This window comes from Protopterus annectens, chromosome 4.part1 (assembly GCF_019279795.1).
Source record: "Protopterus annectens isolate FY-2018-M chromosome 4.part1, PAN1.0, whole genome shotgun sequence".
NCBI lineage: Eukaryota > Metazoa > Chordata > Ceratodontiformes > Protopteridae > Protopterus > Protopterus annectens.
The window spans coordinates 850,641,634-850,659,316 of record NC_056734.1 but is presented as its reverse complement, the minus strand read 5'-3'; the positions used below and the strand labels follow the sequence as shown (position 1 = coordinate 850,659,316).

General features: G+C 39.0%; 1 protein-coding gene across 1 annotated transcript in view; it reads right to left on the bottom strand.

Moving 5' to 3' along the window:
- Positions 1 to 17,683, bottom strand: part of CTC1 (CST telomere replication complex component 1) — a 1,463,250-nt gene that overhangs the window by 70,432 nt on the left and 1,375,135 nt on the right. The window contains exon 25 of the mRNA XM_044070869.1: positions 12,641 to 12,806. Within this exon, the coding sequence (XP_043926804.1) occupies positions 12,641 to 12,806 (166 nt within the window). The remainder of the gene's footprint in view (positions 1 to 12,640; positions 12,807 to 17,683) is intronic.

The window sequence follows — 17,683 nt, the reverse complement described above, 5'->3', positions numbered from 1 at the left end:
TGTGCTACAACCTCTTATTAATACAACAGACAAATATGAAAAGCCAGTGGGATGTAACTGTACTTATCTTTGACGCTAAGGGGATTCAGGATCCAAGGAAAGGAGATATTGATGTGTTTTCACAACCTTAGGTTGTTGTTACTCAGAGTTAAAGAAATGCATGTTATGTCCATACTAGAACTTTATAATTAACAGGTATCTGTCTGGATACTGGAACGGATGGATTTGTTGCACTGGCACTTTTTCCTCAGGAAACAATGCTCTTTGGAAGCTCAAGCTCCTACCATATTCCATAAACTCTTCCGCCACTAAGAAATTCTAGATCAGTTACCGAATAAGTAAGAGAAAGTAATGCAGTCAGACATCCATCTGGATAGAGTCAACTTGTTAATTTTGTGAGCTTTTGTATTATTAGACAAGGATATGAACAGCTGGTCATCGTTCTTGAATTCTTTTTTTTTGGTGAAGATAAAATCTAGGCAATGCAGCTTATATTCTCTTCTGATGGAATGATTTGTAAAGAAAGCTAGGAGATGAACAAAATTATTTAATTTGTCTGAGTGGCTACTTTTGACACAGAGAAGGACTATTCCTCTGTGTCATTCTATCTTTATGAAAAATAATGCAAGAACATTTAAAGTATAAAGCATGGAGTTCTGAAACTCTTTGGCAGACCTAATGGCTACCAGAAGGAGAGTATTCCAAGTAAAACACTTAATATCAGAGGCGTTAGCTGGTTCAAAGGGAAACATTAAGTTTCCCCAAAAATAAAATAAATAAATACATACATCCTATGGGGGGAGCAGGGAAGCTAAAGGTGGTCTAGAATAAAAAAACTCCTTTCAAAAAGGCTTTACAAAGTTTGTAATAGGCTAAGTATGAAGAAGCAAAACCATGGTGTTAAGAGGCTAGGTGAACTTTCACTGAAGAGCAAATAGCCCCTTTCTTAAATAAGTCCACTAGAAAGACTAGCACTTTATCTACAGGAGCCAAGAAAGTATCTGTTTTGTGAAGACTACTCTAAATATATCTTTTTTTCCATTTTTCTTTGTATATCTTTCTTTTACAGGGTCTTTGAGAAGAGGTAATCAGACCATCTACTTCTGGAGGGAACAAATTATCCTTGGCCATCTCTGGAAGTGTAGAAACTATGCTGTCAAGTGAAGGGATCAAATGTCTAGGTAAGGCTGCCTGGACAGGTAGAACAGCAGAAGATTGTACTGAGTAAGGAGATGAGGTCTTCTCTTCAGATGAAGCCACAGCAGGGGGAATCATATCTGGTGAGACCAGAATGCAGCTAAGAAAATTACCTTGTCACTGAACATTTTGGCTTTCTGGATGAATCTGGTGATGAGCAGAAATTGTGGAAATGCATACAGGAGTCCTGGGGACCAAACAAGGGAGAATGCGACTCTTGTGGGGCAGTGGAGAAAATTCTGTTATATCTGGTGTTTAAGGGCGAAGCAAAGATATAGCAACAGCGTGACTCCCACCTGTGGAAAATCATGAGTGCTGCTGATATGCTAATTCATGTGGGAGCATGATTTGCCTGTTCACCCCCTTTTGCTATCAAACCGCAAGACCCCAGTATATGTGTTTGTATGAGAAAGGATCTATATTAATGTATTATTGACAAACCCTCAGTGCTTCACTGCGTAGAAGATAAGTGCTAATTCCTTTTTTTTAATGTACCAAACCACTGAACTGCACTCCACACAGACTGAATGAATAAAGCACCTTGGGTTGCTCTCCTTTCTAAAACAAAGATGTGTGATTTGGTCTCTTTTGGAGTCCATGTGACTTGAGAACCCCCCCCCCCCCCCAAGCAAATAAGGATTTGTCCACAGTAATTGTGGAGATAAGAAATGGCTGGACAAAAGCTGTTTTGATGCATAGGTTGCATGTATTAGTCCACCTTAATGGATGGTGGATGCAAAGTTCTGAAAATTGAATGATATGTGATAAGGGCTGAGTTGCTAGACTTCATTGCATTTCAGTGCCCAGTGAAGGACTCTCATGTTAAGTCTGGCATGAGGTGCTGTCTGAACTGAGGTGACTATTAAGTCCTAACACGCAGAGGACTACAACTGCAGTTAGGGTCTGATTGTTCAAAAGATCTACAACTGCTTGAATAATTATGGAAATTATGTCTGGTGGTAATCTGTCTCAGTCTATCCAAATAGCAGACGATGAAGATTATGGATTAACAAAGCTCCCACTGAGACTTTGCTAGACTGACTGTTATCCCAAAGGATTGGTAAAGGCAGAGCAAATATAGCCTTGTTGTGACAATTCTTTCCTTATAGAGTGCCACAATGCACAAGTCATCGAGGTAAAGAAAGCAAAACTCTTACCCCAAATAAGGTCATGTGAGCTGCCTCTAAAGCTATGCATTTGGTGAACACCCAAAGGGCTGTAGCATGGCCAAACTGCAGGGCACTGAATTGAAAAAGTCTCCCACCTGTAAGCATGGTAGGATAAAGACCATCTGGTATGACTCTTTCTTTAAATATTGATTAAAATGACTGAGGATGAAATTGGTCTGAGGTCCTGGGTCGTCTTAGGTACCAGGAAGCAGTAACAGAAACATTTGCACCCTTTCTGGCCTGGTGAGACCTCTTAGATGGCTTTTTTTTTTTGTTAAGAAAGTTTTGCACTTCCTATTTAGCTGTCCTCCTCTGGTAGGCTAGTACTAATGGTGAATGGAAGGATGGGTAAGATTTTGCTGGCACAAACCATTTGGCATCACTGCTGTCAGAATTAAAAGAGCTTTAATCATACCCCAAATAACACTCAGAATCTGTCTGCTTTCATAATAGCACCATTACATAAATAAGCACATCTCTTTGCAGCTCCTTCCTACTATAATAACTCAGCTTCATCTAGAAAACATCTTTTCAATTCTCCCTCTCTTGTTCTCTCTCAACTACTTCATAAATCCCTAATTACTGTAAATATTGTACATACTGTAAACCTTTCTTTTTCCTAAGCTTTTCTACAACTGCTAAGTTTCTTCAAAACTTTGAGCTTTAGCAAGACTGTACACTGTATCTGATAAATGTTAGAAAACTACATTTCTGGTTTTGCGACCACTGGGCTGGCCTGAAAATGGTCCATTTGGCCCAATTTTCTACTCAATTAAGGAATATACATAAATATATTAGAAGCTGACAGACTGGAATGGTGTAAATGATGTAGCATATGAAACTGTATCAAGGGCTGCAGACCAGAACAAGCTTTACTAAAAACAAATCTTTATTGCAAAATAATTACTTTTCCAGAACAAGACTGAAGAACTTTAATGATCTTTATTACAAAATAATCACTTTTGTCATGAAAAATAGATAAGATTTCACCAAAAATGTCACTGGTAAAACAAAAACAAATATATAAACGGTCCAAAGTCATGTGATTTGCATCATAGCAAATAAAAATGTGGATACTGTTGCATTATGAGTCACTTTAGTATTATCTTGAGGGACACATTTTAAGGTACTTTTGATATAAACTTTATCATTTAGACCTGGATAATGAGTAGCATTGAAACAAGTTGGCATACTATATTGTTGAATTCCATCGTCTTGAAATTTCCCCTGAGTGATCAGATTGTATAATTTCTAGCATAAAAAACAGAAAGACTGCCATACATTTCAACCAGATAATATAAAAAAATGTTATGTATCATCATAACATTCCATCTGTGTTGTCCATTTTCATTCTTCCTGAACCTGTGGGTCTCGGATCTGACTTGGCCACTTACCAAACATAGGCTTCAAAGCTCGAGCTCCTTCCCTACCCTCAATGTCTCATTTACCCCGATTACCTCAGATCGAGTTTGCTGCTAACATTCTGCACAAGTATAGCTATAATTAGGTAACTAAAAAGGAGATGGAACAAGGTACAGGAGCTCAAACTGGAACTATGGTTCCTAAAAGCAAAACCGTCAGGCCTTTCTCAGCCATGGGCAGGGGGAAGTAGGGTGGGAAGTTTGAGGAAGAATGAAAATGGATAACACAGATGGAATGTTATGGTGAGTACATAACTTCTTTATCTGATGCTATTTTCATTTGGTCCTCAACCTGTGGGACAGAGTGTCCCCAGCTACAGTAACCTCGGGTGGCCATCATGGAAGGATATTCAGGAGCACTGCAGAACCAAAGACAGCTCTACTTCTAGAAGTAATATCTAACTTGTAGTTTGACCACAAAACTGCTGCACAAGTACCATCAATCGAGACTCTAGACCAAAAGCTTGAGAAGTTGACATGGGTCTGGTAGAATGAGCTTTGACTTGTGTAGGCAAAGATATACTCTTAAATGCATACACAAAACAGATGCAATCCCTTAACCATTTGGATAAAGTGGTATTAGAAACTGGTTTTCCTTTTCTGATATTGGCAAAGGATACAAACAACTGATCTGACTTCCTGAATGATTTTGTCCTGTCCAGGTAGAAATGTAGTTGTCTATGAACACCTAACAGATGAAGGGTATATTCTCCCTTGTCATGAATATTGGGAAAGAAAACTGGTAGGTTGATGGATTGGTTAATATTATTCTCTGTAGCAACTTTGGGTGAAAAGGAAGGGTTGGTACGTAAAGTAACTCTGTCTTTATGGAAAATCAAATAAGGAGGTTTGGAAGAAAGGGCTTGTAATTCAGAAACCCTTCTAGCAGAAGTGATGGCCACCAAGAAGGCAGTTTTCCAAGAAAGGAATTTCAAATCAACTTTGGCCAAAGGTTCAAAAGGTGGATGTACGACTTCCTGAAGAACCACAGTTAGATCCCAAGGAGGAATGGGATCCTTAACAGGAAGGCAAAGCAAAAAGGTACCTCTAAGAAAAGCTTTGCACAACTTTGAAGAAGTCAGTGATGAAATATTTTCTCCAGTGTGATAATCTGAAATGGCCGCAAGTTGCACTTTTATAGTGGAATAAGTTAACTCACTCTGAAAGATATCAGGAAGAAAGTCAAAAACCACAGGAATGGGAGTAGTAAATGGATCCAACTACTTCTGTTGAGCCCATATGGAGAATCTCTTCTTTTTGCTCTTATAAACTTTCCTTGTGTACGGTTTGTGGGATGAAATCAATCTTCTGGATGGTGAAAGAAAGCCTGGAATGTCTAGCCATCATTAGAATTGGAGATACCATGAGGTTAGTTTCAGGCCTGGGAGATCCGGGTGAGTCTGCCTGAAAAGTTGGACAGCAGATTTGGAACTGGTCCAATGTCCATGGAGGGCAAATTAGAGGAGACCAAAGGATGGTGAACCAGACTTGCCAAGGCAAAAAGGGAGCAATGAGGATAACCCTGCTTTTCAACCTGTGTGCTTTCTGAATAAACCTTGGAATTAGAGGTGGGAATGCATAAAGTAGACCATGGGGCCAACCATGGACTACAGCATCTCTTAGGGACTGTCCCTGAGGAGGGGTCAGGACAAAGAACCTGATGCATTTGTTGTTGCGAGGGGACGCAAAGAGAATGGAGCAGGATTGATCCCTTTTGTGAAAGATTATGTTTGCCACTGAATAATTCCACTCATGAGGCTTCAGCAAGACTCTGTTCAGCCTGCCCGCTAGAATGTTGCACTCCCCCTGGATATACATTACAATTACAAAGGGGTTGGTAGAGCTCGCCCACTGCCACACTCTTGTCACTTTTCTACACATGGAGTAAGACCTGGTTTCTCTTAGCTTGTTGAGGTACCACACAACCGACGTATTGTCTGTTTGTATCACAAAAGTTCCAAGAGGAAGAAAGCTGTGCAATGCTTGCAAAGCTAGAAAGACCACTCATCTCTTGTGACCTCCACTTGGTCTCTTGTGACCTCCACTAGCCTTGGACCATCCATCCCAGGAAATGTCCCCTGCCCCTATATGGGAGGTATCCATGGTCAATGTGGCATTAGGGGAGGACAAACGGCCTCCTTGTTTGATGTCTGAGTAATGAAGCCACCACAGAAGTGAGACTTTAGACGCTCTTGAAAGTTTGATCAGACAGCTTTACAGGATGCTGGTGTAAGGACCACTGAACTGCTAATGTCTATTGCAGAATTCTCATGTGTAGTCTTGCTGTAGGTAATAGGGTAATTGTGGCAGCATAGTCCCCAGTACTTTGAGAACTAACTTTGTTGGTGGATTTGGTACTGACAGAATCTGTCTGATATGTAATCTTAAACTGGACATTCTGTACAGAGGAAGGAAGGCCAAAGTTTTAGATGTGTCCAGACACGCTCCTATGAAGTCTATTATTTGGTCCACCTGTGATTTCTGTGTGTTGATGGTTACACCTAAGGTAAGGGGTAGGAGTAGCACATAACCCCTGGCTTGGGTAAGTAGATGTTTGCTGGGAGCGGTGAGGAGCCAATCGTTCAGGTAAGGAAACACATGGAATCCCTGCAGTCTCAATGAGCTGTGACTAGCCCCATGCATTTGGTGATCACCCTGGGAGGAGTGGTGAGACCAAAAAGGAGGGCTTAGAATTGGAAGGGATTGGCTCCCAGCCTGAAGTGGAGATGCCTTCTGGAGTGTCTGTTCATTTTGATAAGATAGCACACATCTTTCAGGTCTATCAAGCACATCCAGTCATCCAATTGCAAAAGAGGTAGAGTGGACTGGACTGTGACCACCCTGAATGTTGATTTTTTTACTGACTTGTTTAGGGATGTCAGGTCCAATACCGGCCTCAGATGCCCTGTCTTTTTTGGTACTAAAAGAATCTTGACTAAATCCCTGATATGGTCTGATCTGGGGGGGACCTTCTGGATGACTCTTTTGTCCAGGAGCTTTGCAATCTCCAAAGCTGCTGATTGTCTATGACTGGGTGGAACATTGGGGAGGGATCTGTTTGGTTTGGGATGTTTTAAAAAGGGAATCCATTGCACCAGCTGATTATTTGTAATGGCTTTCTAGGCTTCTGGGTGCAAGGATAAATGTCCCTTGATTGCCTCCAGAGGGGGACAGTCAGGCAACTCCTTAGGAGTGCTAAAAGGGTCTGTCCAATAATGAATCTCGAGATCCTTGATTTTGAGGGAGCCCCTCTGCCATGCAGGCGGCATCTACCATTATTATGATATCCTTCTCTGCCTCTGGAGGGGAGATCTCCCTGGGATTCCTGAAAAGGACCTCATGACTTCTTGAACCTTTTTACCAACATTGTGATTCCTGGCGAAGGATCTTTGTGGAGTAGAAAACCAGATTCCAATGGTAGACAATGTCTTTCCATCTTTCTCACTACAGGTGAGTGTGTCTCTGTCAGTGGGCCCAAACAACAATCAATCAAAGGGTGAATTGATGAATGATGCCTTGAAAGGTTCCGCAGAGTCACACAGCCACATCCAGGCTTGACGCCTAATGGTAATGCCTGAACTGGCGTCCTTAGAGGTGCCCTCTGTAGCATGGCAAAATTCACCTCATGGAAACATTGTAGACTGAGTGTAGAGTGGCCATTCTAAAGGAAAAGATGTTCCGTTCCTCATCAGACATGGACTCTGGGGCAGAGCTAGAGAGTTCTTTGATTAAATCCCTCTGTAGCATAGTAAAATGAGAAAGGTAGTTTAGCACTCGTAAGGTGAAAGTGGCTGAAGTGTAAGCTCTTTTGCCAAATCTGCCCATGGCCATAGACTCCCTGTTAGGAGGATGGACAGTGGAGCTTTCCTTAGCGAGCTCCTTTTTGGTGGCTGCTGCAACAACCATGGCATCTACCGTGATTCTTTTGGTCCAATGTGGTTGGTCTGTTGGGATCCTATCTGCACGTTTGGGGATAGGTTCTACAATGTCCGGCTCCTTCCAAGCCTCACTTGATACTAAGTAGATGAGTGCAGAATGCAGGGGTGGACACCAAAGATGTAGATGGGCTGGACCCAAAAGCCTGCAAGAGCACAGTTTCCTATGGGGTTGGGTTTAACAACCAACTTTTTGGCGCAAGATTTCTAAAATGTCTCCAACTCCTTCCTCAAAAATCAGTGTCTTCTGTGATGGATTATTGGGGAGAATCCAGTTGCCTCCTTCTGCACCTCTTCTACTGGGCCACTTCCTCAGGGGATGCTCACGGGAAGTATCTGAAGAGATCTGGAGTTCCAAGGGTGGAATGGCTTGGAGACTTTGCTGGGCCGGCTGTCCCGGAGGTGGCAGGCCTGGGGGGGGGGGGGGGGTCTCAGACACAGTATCCGAGGAGGTGAGGGGTAGATCTGAAAGCACTGGAGCTGAGGATCTCTTTGGTAAGGAGAGAACCCTCTCCACCAACTGCAAGGCAGACGGGTCCGGAGACAACAAAGACGTTCTGCCTGGAGCCGAAGCTGTCGGGGCAGAAAGTACTCAAGCCTCACTGGCCATATGCTCAGAAGTACTTGATGCCAAGCTGCAAAACCTTCTGAGTCAAAGTCAACTCCCTGAAACCGACGTTGAGGCTTTGGCTCTGAGAGCCACTCTGTCTGAAGCAGTTGCAGCTGAGTGAGTCACGGAAGCTGTTGGAGTCAGAGTTGGAGAAATAATCATTACTGGCTCTGACACATCAACTCTCGGGGAGTTCAAACAGAGGACTCTGAAGCAGGAGGTCAGATTGAAGAAGGAGCAACAGGTCTAAAAGCAGAGAGGAAACTCATGGGACAGAGTGGGGGACAGAGCTGGTAAACCCCCCACATGGATCTGTGTCTGAAGAAATTGCCTCGTAAGTCTATCCATCTCAGATCCGGAAAGACTATGGGAAGACCTGACGGAAGACATGGAAGGAGGTCTGGGAAATGTTTTGGAGGATCTGCCCCGAATGGAAGATCCTGAGGCAGACAGAGTCGGTCTTGAGGGAGGAGCAGGAGGTTGAGTCCAAGGAGATAAGTCAGCAGACTTGCTCAGATCCAAGGATGTTAGGTCCGATGCTTGGAGAGCCTTTTTCGGAGACTCACTGACTGTAAAAGCAGCCCTGCCTGAGGAATGTTTTTTGTGTTCCTTACGTTTTTTAGCAGAGGTCTGAGTCCATGAAGTACAAGAAGTCACCACTAGGGCAGAGGAAAGAATAAGGGCTGTCAATATCAGATTACTGGGGTGAACAGCCAAAGCATAAGGGTGGAACAGGATAACTTCAGATGGGATGGGCTGAGACAATACACGCACTCCTTGTGGACATCAGACAAAGGAATCTTGTGCCCACAAGAAGTGCACTTTTTAAAACTTAAGGGTTTATCAGCCATTAATAGACACAAAGACTGGAGAAGGAAGGAGAGGAAGGAAAAACACTCCCAATAAGAAGCAGACCATGGACAGAGAACGTTTTTTTTTTTAAATACCTATAGGTGTTGATAGAGGAAGAGAAAAAGGTAATAGAAAACAAAAAATAACTGACTTAACTGCAAAACTATCACTTGAAGCACTCATTGGAGCGCTAGTGATTGGATCACAATGCCTCTTGTAGAGCGGTAAATGAGATCTGAGGTAATCAAAGGAAATTAAACATTATAAGTAGGGGAGCAGCTTCAGCTTCGAAGCATAAGCTTTAGTAAGCAGCCAAGTCAGATCTGAGGATAGGATGTGAGACCTACAGGTTGAGGAAAGAATGAAAATGACATCATCAGATCAAATAATATAACACTAGGCTGGCTGGCCGGCCTGAAATTGGTCCATTTGGTTCAGAGTTCCATCCAGTTAAGAAATTTGTATTTACAAATATATGCATGTGTGTGTGTGTTGCATCAACAGGTTATCGACACAGCAGGTATGTCATCAAGGTTTACTATTAAAATATAAAACGACACTTCGTTTGATTGCAACATCAAAAAATAATGTAGGAAATGAAATCTCATTTCCTAAACTAACCTGAATGTCAGTTGTCCGATGTCCGCATTCAACGTAATTTGAAATAGCTTTAGGTGATGTCAGTCAGTCAGGCTATTCAGCGTAACTTGCCATTACAGTTTCACATCAATGGTACAAGTGGTTTTACTGTTTTGCAGGGGGAAAATCCCCCCTGCACCCCCCCCCCCACACCCCCTGCAAATTATATATACCAACTCAGAGATCACACTACAGTGAGGGCAGGGGTAAATTACCTGATTCTCAGAGTACCGTGATCTCCATTCACATTGTGAACTCATAATAAAGAATCACACTGTACATTCGTCATTACGAGTTTGTATTATTTCAGTTTGGTATTGTGCATTTTTAAAAGTGTACTTTCTTAGAACTGACGCTCGATCAACCACACTTCCAGATTTTGATAGTAAACCTGTCATGAAAGCTATTAAAATTTCCTAAAAATGTCATATTTATGCTACTCGCTACAAGTACAGTAAATTTTCACACTGCACAAACAAAAATGACAATAACATGTCCCAGAAACACCCTAGTCCACCTACAACAACCTGCCACATGAAAAATCAACCTTCCACATATAAATATATCTTTAGTTTAACTTAAAACAGCAGAATAAAATAAAGGAGAAATAATGACCACATTGTCCTATAGTACAATGTAGAAAAAAAAAGTAAAGTATTATCGCATACGCAAAAATGAGCCACTGGAATCCCTAAATCACCTCAGTCTACTTGAAACAACTCCCTGAAACTATGACCAATTTTACTTTAGTTTAAAATTCAAGAAATAAAAATAAACTGGAACATACAATGTTGATTCACCCTTCACTACGATAATGCTTTTTAAGGCAGAGTTCATATGATAGACATTCCAACCTAGTAAATTCTAACTTGAAACACATTAACTTGACTCAAATCAATGCCAGGAGTCTTAACAAAAAAAAAAAAAAAAAGAGTAATGCCTGAACGTGAGGCTCTCCTGCAACTTGAAGATATTCCTATATATATATATATATATATATATATATATATATATATATATATATAAATATTTTATAATCTCAAAATACTGAAATGTCCGGGGTTGTGTGTAGATGGTGTGCAGTGCCGTGTGTGGATTTAGGTGTAATGTCAGGTAAGTGAGTGTTTTGTAACGGTTTTGGGTGGGAGTTTGAGTGTATGTGAGTGTGCTGATATGTGTGATGTGTGTGTGTGTGTGTGAGGGACTGTAGGATGCGTGTGTGTGAGTTTGTTTTTGTTTTGTTTGTGCGATCTCGGAGTTAGTATATATAAGTAGGGGGGAGTGGGGGGCACAGCCCCCCTGCTTATTTGTGATGTAGGTTTGTGGATGTGTGTTGTTTTGTTTGTTTATTTTGTGGTGTGTGGTCCGGTATTTGCTGTGTTTTCGGTGTTTACATTTTGCGGTTTTGGGCTTTCATTGTTGTGTGGATTCGATTTCATGGTCTCGAAAAACTGAAATTCGAGATTTCAGTCATTCGAGATTATGAAGTTAATCTATATATATGTATGTATGTGAGTGTGTGTTGTTACAGAGACATGTTTTCAGAGCACAGGTTCTTTGAGACACTGCATCTGAACTCCTAGATGTCCAATTTGCCATAAAGAAGACTAATTACCATTACATAGCTAGTCATAGCACACTCTTTATGTCCAATTCTGAGCACAATAGCCATCTTAACACATTAGCAGAAATCCCCATTAAACCTAACACATTTCTACTGGGGACTTCATCCATCCACCAAAAAACTGTCTGAACTATACTGCCAAAAGTCGGCAAGCCCATTAGTCCAACACTTACTTGACATTATAAATGCTAACTCAGTTTTACAAATAGTTAACCATCTTACCAGGTAACCCAATATCCCAGAGCTAGTCTTCACAAATATGATGTCCATTTCTTGCACAACTCCATGTGTTATCAACCTGTTTTGTTAAATCAGTCCATAAATTAGTGACCATTTCCTTTATAAATGATTGCACTTTCCCCTGTAAAAGCCTGCAAAAAAACTAACAAATCCTAGCATAAAGTAAGGCATACTAAGGCTACTAAAATACACCAAACAAATAAATAAGATCTGAAATAAACAGATAAAATTTGCCTCAGTAACTACATGATAAAACCATTCATGAGATCATTAGTTCATTAAAATCTATGCAAACCACTTAAAGCCATAGCTCATTAAAATCAATGGGAAACAGTAACATAAAAAACACATAGAAATGGAATACAGGTGTCTGACTTTGTCCTATACATAACAATATTTTGTACTGCAGGCTTAGGAAATGAGTTTCAGAAGAAGAGGTGAAGCAGACTGTAAGAAATCATACCCCTAATCATACAAAATAACATTCTTAATGTGTCATGTCATATAGCAGACTTCTGCATATCTCATATACATCTACATATTTGTTCTATACACATACAACTGTGCAAAGATAGTTTGCTATCCCAGACAACATACCTGCTTGCTCCCGCCCACTGCAGATATTGCTTTACGACAACTTGTAAACTACCATACCTTTTTTTAAAGATAGCAACAAGCAATTATGTTATACATAACATAGAAACCTCATAACTTGCTGATACTTTTAAAACAAACTTCAAAGCAATCACTTTTATGGACATCCAGTGAACTGTCAGTTTTTTTTAAGTTATATATATGACAACTGGCACCCAACACAAGCACTCACTGTCTCCTCCCTAGCCTTTTCTACAGCTCTGCATACACATATATAATAAGTTCATGGCAGGACCAAACTGAAAGAGAAGGAAACAAGCTTTTTATAAAGCACTTAGGCTAAAATGGAAAGTACTCACCTTATATCCCGCTTGCTTTCCTTGATGTTTAATGTACACATCCCCTGTCAGTGCCACGTCTTTCTGCAGCCCTTCCCATTCTCTCTGGCTTAGACCCAGAAGAGACTTCACATGTACATTTTTGCAAAGGACAAGAGCATCAGCAGTGCCATCTTCAACAAAGAAACTACAAGTAAATAAACAAAGCATATACTAAAAATCATGTTCCATATATTCACATCTGTTCAGCTACTGTATAGCAAAACCTTAGGTACAATGTGTCCCTGACTGTCCTGTGGATGCTGTTTACTGTTTGTTTACCAGAAAGCTCATCAATTAACATTTAAAATGTTATGAAATGACTATAGAAAGATGTACTACTGTGCAATACCTTGTAATGTTATGCGTACTAAAATTATATTCTTTACTATCAATGGAAACTATAAAGACTTCTGGTGTCACTATAAAGAGCTGTGACTCCAAAAACAGACTGCCGCACAAATATGTCATTTGGGGGTAAAACAATCATAATGCATAACAACAGAAGAGGAGACTTGCCCTGTTAACTACTTTCTCCCAACTACAACATTACACAGCTGCATATGGTATATTTGTATTCTGAAATAACAGCAAGTGCAGACTCCTGAAGCTCTTTCCTAGCAGTTTCACATCCAGGCAATTTAGGACTTGCATTGCTCCATTTGTTGCATTTGTAACCATACTTCTAAATTCTGTAATCAAGTTATTGATCATATTTAGCCTCCTTCACAAATCAAAACCACAAACGGCAGCCATGCAGTCCTTGGACACCATCACTGAATATAACCTTCAGACTGAAACATATTCCAGTACAAACCACAAAGAATAAAGCCTCAAGTAAGGTAGATAAAACAGCATTAGAAGAACTATGTATAAGGTAGAGAAAAGTGATGCACCTAGCTCACTTGCAGAGGAAACTAAGGAAACAAATGGACCACTTTCAAGTACTGCATAAGTTAGTCATGATTTGTGAAGAGTCAACAGAAATGCCACATGCAGTGATAACTGGATGTAGCCAGCAGAAAATAACGAAAACAGTATTCTGTCAAACTATTTAAATCACTACATGAATACATATCGAAATCACTACATGAATACATATCGGCAAGCATTACAAAGGCACAGGTACTCTAACCACAAAGAGTATGGTGCTTGTACAGCCACCTTTTTGCAAAGCAGTTTGCCAAATATATAGTTATCCTAAAATTAGAAATTATTAAAATCTCAGTTTTGCATTATTCTTACTTAAGACCATAATGCAGTTATAGAAACATCCCTGAAAAATTAATTATCAAGGCAGTGCTTACTGTGATGGATCCGAAGTCTTGTTAAGACACTAAGGTCTTGCTGGTTGGATTCTGCTGAAATCAAAGTCTAGTTATAATTGCATTAACAGTCTGTTGCCCACAGACACTTGCAGAATGTACACTGATGCAGCACCAAACTCTGTCACTTTAAGAGCAGTAACTAATAAAAAAACTTTTTATATAACAAACCACACAGACCACTGTTGCAGCTTTAGTTACACTGTACCACTTTTTACTTCTCATTCAGCATAAATGATGTGAGAGGTGTAACATACATAAATACCTCAGAACAAAAGTGTTCCTACACAAATACCTCTAACAATGTTATCTGCTATAGTCCCTTTATAGTGTTTTTACATCCTGTTTTTCTCCTTGATATTCTATTTTGGTCTTTGTGTGAAAACATCTGTTTGCTGGTGTTTGCAGAAAAATATGTTTTCATCCTGTAGAGAAACAATACTGATATTGTTTTTTAAAGGAAACATCTTTGTGTGAAACGCGTACAACTGCTGACCTGATAAAGGCATTTTCCATTCAAACTTCTTTGCTTAACAGTCTCATATGGTAGAAACATGTACAGATTGTTTTCCTTTTGTCCATTCTTTAAGGAAGCACATTAGCTTTCTTACTGACCATGTGAAATGCATACATCCTGTTTTTTTACATTTTTCTAAGTCTGTAAGAGGTCAGCTTTCTTGCTGACAGTGTGAATGCATATATTTTTGCTGATTCTTTAGGAAAACATGTCCATTAAGCAAATTCCTTATTTTTTCAAGCCACAGTCATTTAGTATGGATGCTAATCACATATTACTAAACTCTATTTCTACATTTAAGCAAGCTTTATTTTATACCTTATTATTTATGTTACATATTTGTACTTTCAACCTTAATACATTGTTGAGCATACACTTACAATTCCTTTTTTTAAACATACTAACAAAACACTTTATACTGATATGTATTTTTTCTTCTGATACAATTTAAAATGTAATTTTACATAGTTAATATAATGATAAAAAGTATTAATACCAGAACTGAGTGTACATTCTGTGAAAATATTTTACTAGTTATGGGCTATGTCTGCTTTATTTTAACTTGATTAATTTGTTTTCTTGCAATCACAGAACCCAATTTATGACTTAGAACTTTTTCATTAACTCTTTGCAACAGTTGAATTAACTGTTTACTTTTATTAATCCTCTTATACCAAAAGATTAGAAATAGACTAATATCTATAAGAGACAAGAACTATGTGCTACTGCAAGCATTTATACACTGCTGAAAATATACAGTTTCAATGTCATTTTAACCATAATATTGTGGTTATATTTCTGAACTGCCCATTAACACCTTGGTTAACAGTGAAGTAAAAAAAAACATGATTTATTTTATTTATTTATTTTATTTTATTTTACGTTTGTTGACCGGGCTAGTCCAACTGGACACAATATCCGTTTTCAGTAGAGGCCCGGGGAGAAAAGCTCCAGTACAGGTAAATACACAACAATTTATCATGTTACACCGAAGAATGCTATTTACATATTAGTATATTAGCTGTATGAATACAATAGTTTAATATATATATTTTTTCTAACTGAGGTAACCAATACTGGTATGGATAAAATGGTGGTCTAAAAACCAGTGATAAAATTACAACTAGTGATAAAATTATAACTTGACAAATTACTTTTGAACTTGTTACTTTACAATGTGTTCTTATACAGTATATATCTACACAGACTGTTTGCTACTCATGCATTTCAATCTAGTAGGTACCTTGGATTCATTTTGTAAACATGGTTCTCCACACAAATTCATTGCTAGACATTAATTTCATTCATACTGAATTCCTCTGTGTTTGTACATACAAAGACTGTAAAGTACATTTAGTCTAATCTTACAAATTTAGTAACATCAAGCAAAATCATGGAACATTTTATGTCTCTTTAGAAGTATCTAGTGGAATTGGCACCAGAGGCATGGTATTAAACTACATACCCAGCAATTAGAAACATTCATGTTTTTTGCATACCAACATTGTCTTGCCAAAAACATAAAAAAAATACAATAATAATTAGCATAATCGCTATTAGCAACTTGTAAAATATCTTGGCCTGTCAGGTTTAATCTGTTTACCAGTGTTTCTAATGCCCTAATACCTGTCCCCCCCAAAAAAAAAGTATCTAGTACTGCTTATACAGTCAGTGTAAAACTGAGAAAGTACCCCTCCCCCTGTAGTATTGCAGTATTGTTTATTTGTTTTATGCTGTGAGAATATAATGTATGTCAGCCCAACACTTTGGTTATACTTCTGCTTTATTAGGTTACTAACAAACTGTAGACCTTTCCACACACCAAACCAAGTAGAACTGAAACAGCAAAAAACACGGACAGCACACGATGAGAGAAATAAAAAGCACAGATTTATTCCACAATTCCAGGCAGATAAACGTAAGCGCTTTTGGCAGGTTCAAATAACCCGCCTTCTTCAGACAACCACGAATTTCCAAACCATTTATTATATACATTCATACTGAAATTCATTAACCTATCATAGTAAAGTGCATTCTACAATTTAATAAAACCATGACAACCTTAAAGAACTAAAAACTAATGGTCCAGATGCCTTATTGTATTACTGACTTTAAAAGTCAAAATAAGTTCTTTTAAAAACACTTTCAAGATGTTATGAACTTAAAACCTTGTCCTCATATAAATACAGGATTATAATTTAGGTCATAGAGCTAATACACAATTAAAACATGTGCATATACTAGATACACTCTTATATACATTAACTAAAATATTACATCACAAATTATCATACTGACGTTTTACTAATACAGGTTTAATACTAACGGCGTTGTTCAGACCAGGACTTACGTCCGCCTGAAGTCTTATTATCCATTGTAATTCCCTAATTTCTAGAACATTATTTAAATTGGGTCTAAGAGGTGGGGATTTAAATAGAGTTTCGGGGTACCAAAAAAGAGTGGAATTTTAGGAGCTGGCATAGTGAGGTAGTTGAGAGTGTCAGTGTTGATGTATCCCTCCAAAAGTAAATCATAAAGCATGCTATTAATTTTTCTATAGGCTCCATTGATTTCATTGATAGATGAAATTTGATAAGCTGGTGACTCTAAATGTACGACCAGGTACTCAACATATTTGTAATGGTCCATAAAGGCTAGACCCCCACCCTTGTCGGGTTTCATGACCCTAATCTGACAATCTTTTACCATGTCTATAAAATCTTTTTGTAGTGGGGTAATATTGTACAGATTTTTTTGAGTACTATATATGGTTTGATTTCTAATAGCCCATAGGTCCATTTCGCAAATTTTTTCGAATGTTTGTAAAGTCCCATATAAGGGTGGATTATAGGTACTAGCCACTCTAAGTAGACTACTAGCTGATGAATTATTACCCATAAGTTGGTTTAGATTTAATTTCCGTATGAAAACTTTCAAGTCGACAATGAGTCTACCTATATCCATGTTACGACCTGGGACAAAGGAAAAATCCTTAGCTAAAAAATCAATGATATCTTGTGCAATATTCAGGCAAGTGTAATTGTATACTGTAAAGTCACCAGAAGAGCTTTTATACACTATTGGGTCTATTCCAATGCTCTGCTCTTGTGTCATCTCCTGCGGCCACGTCTCCTGTTCGTTGAAGTGTTCTGTCTCTGAGGTTGAGGGCGAGGATTGGCTCTG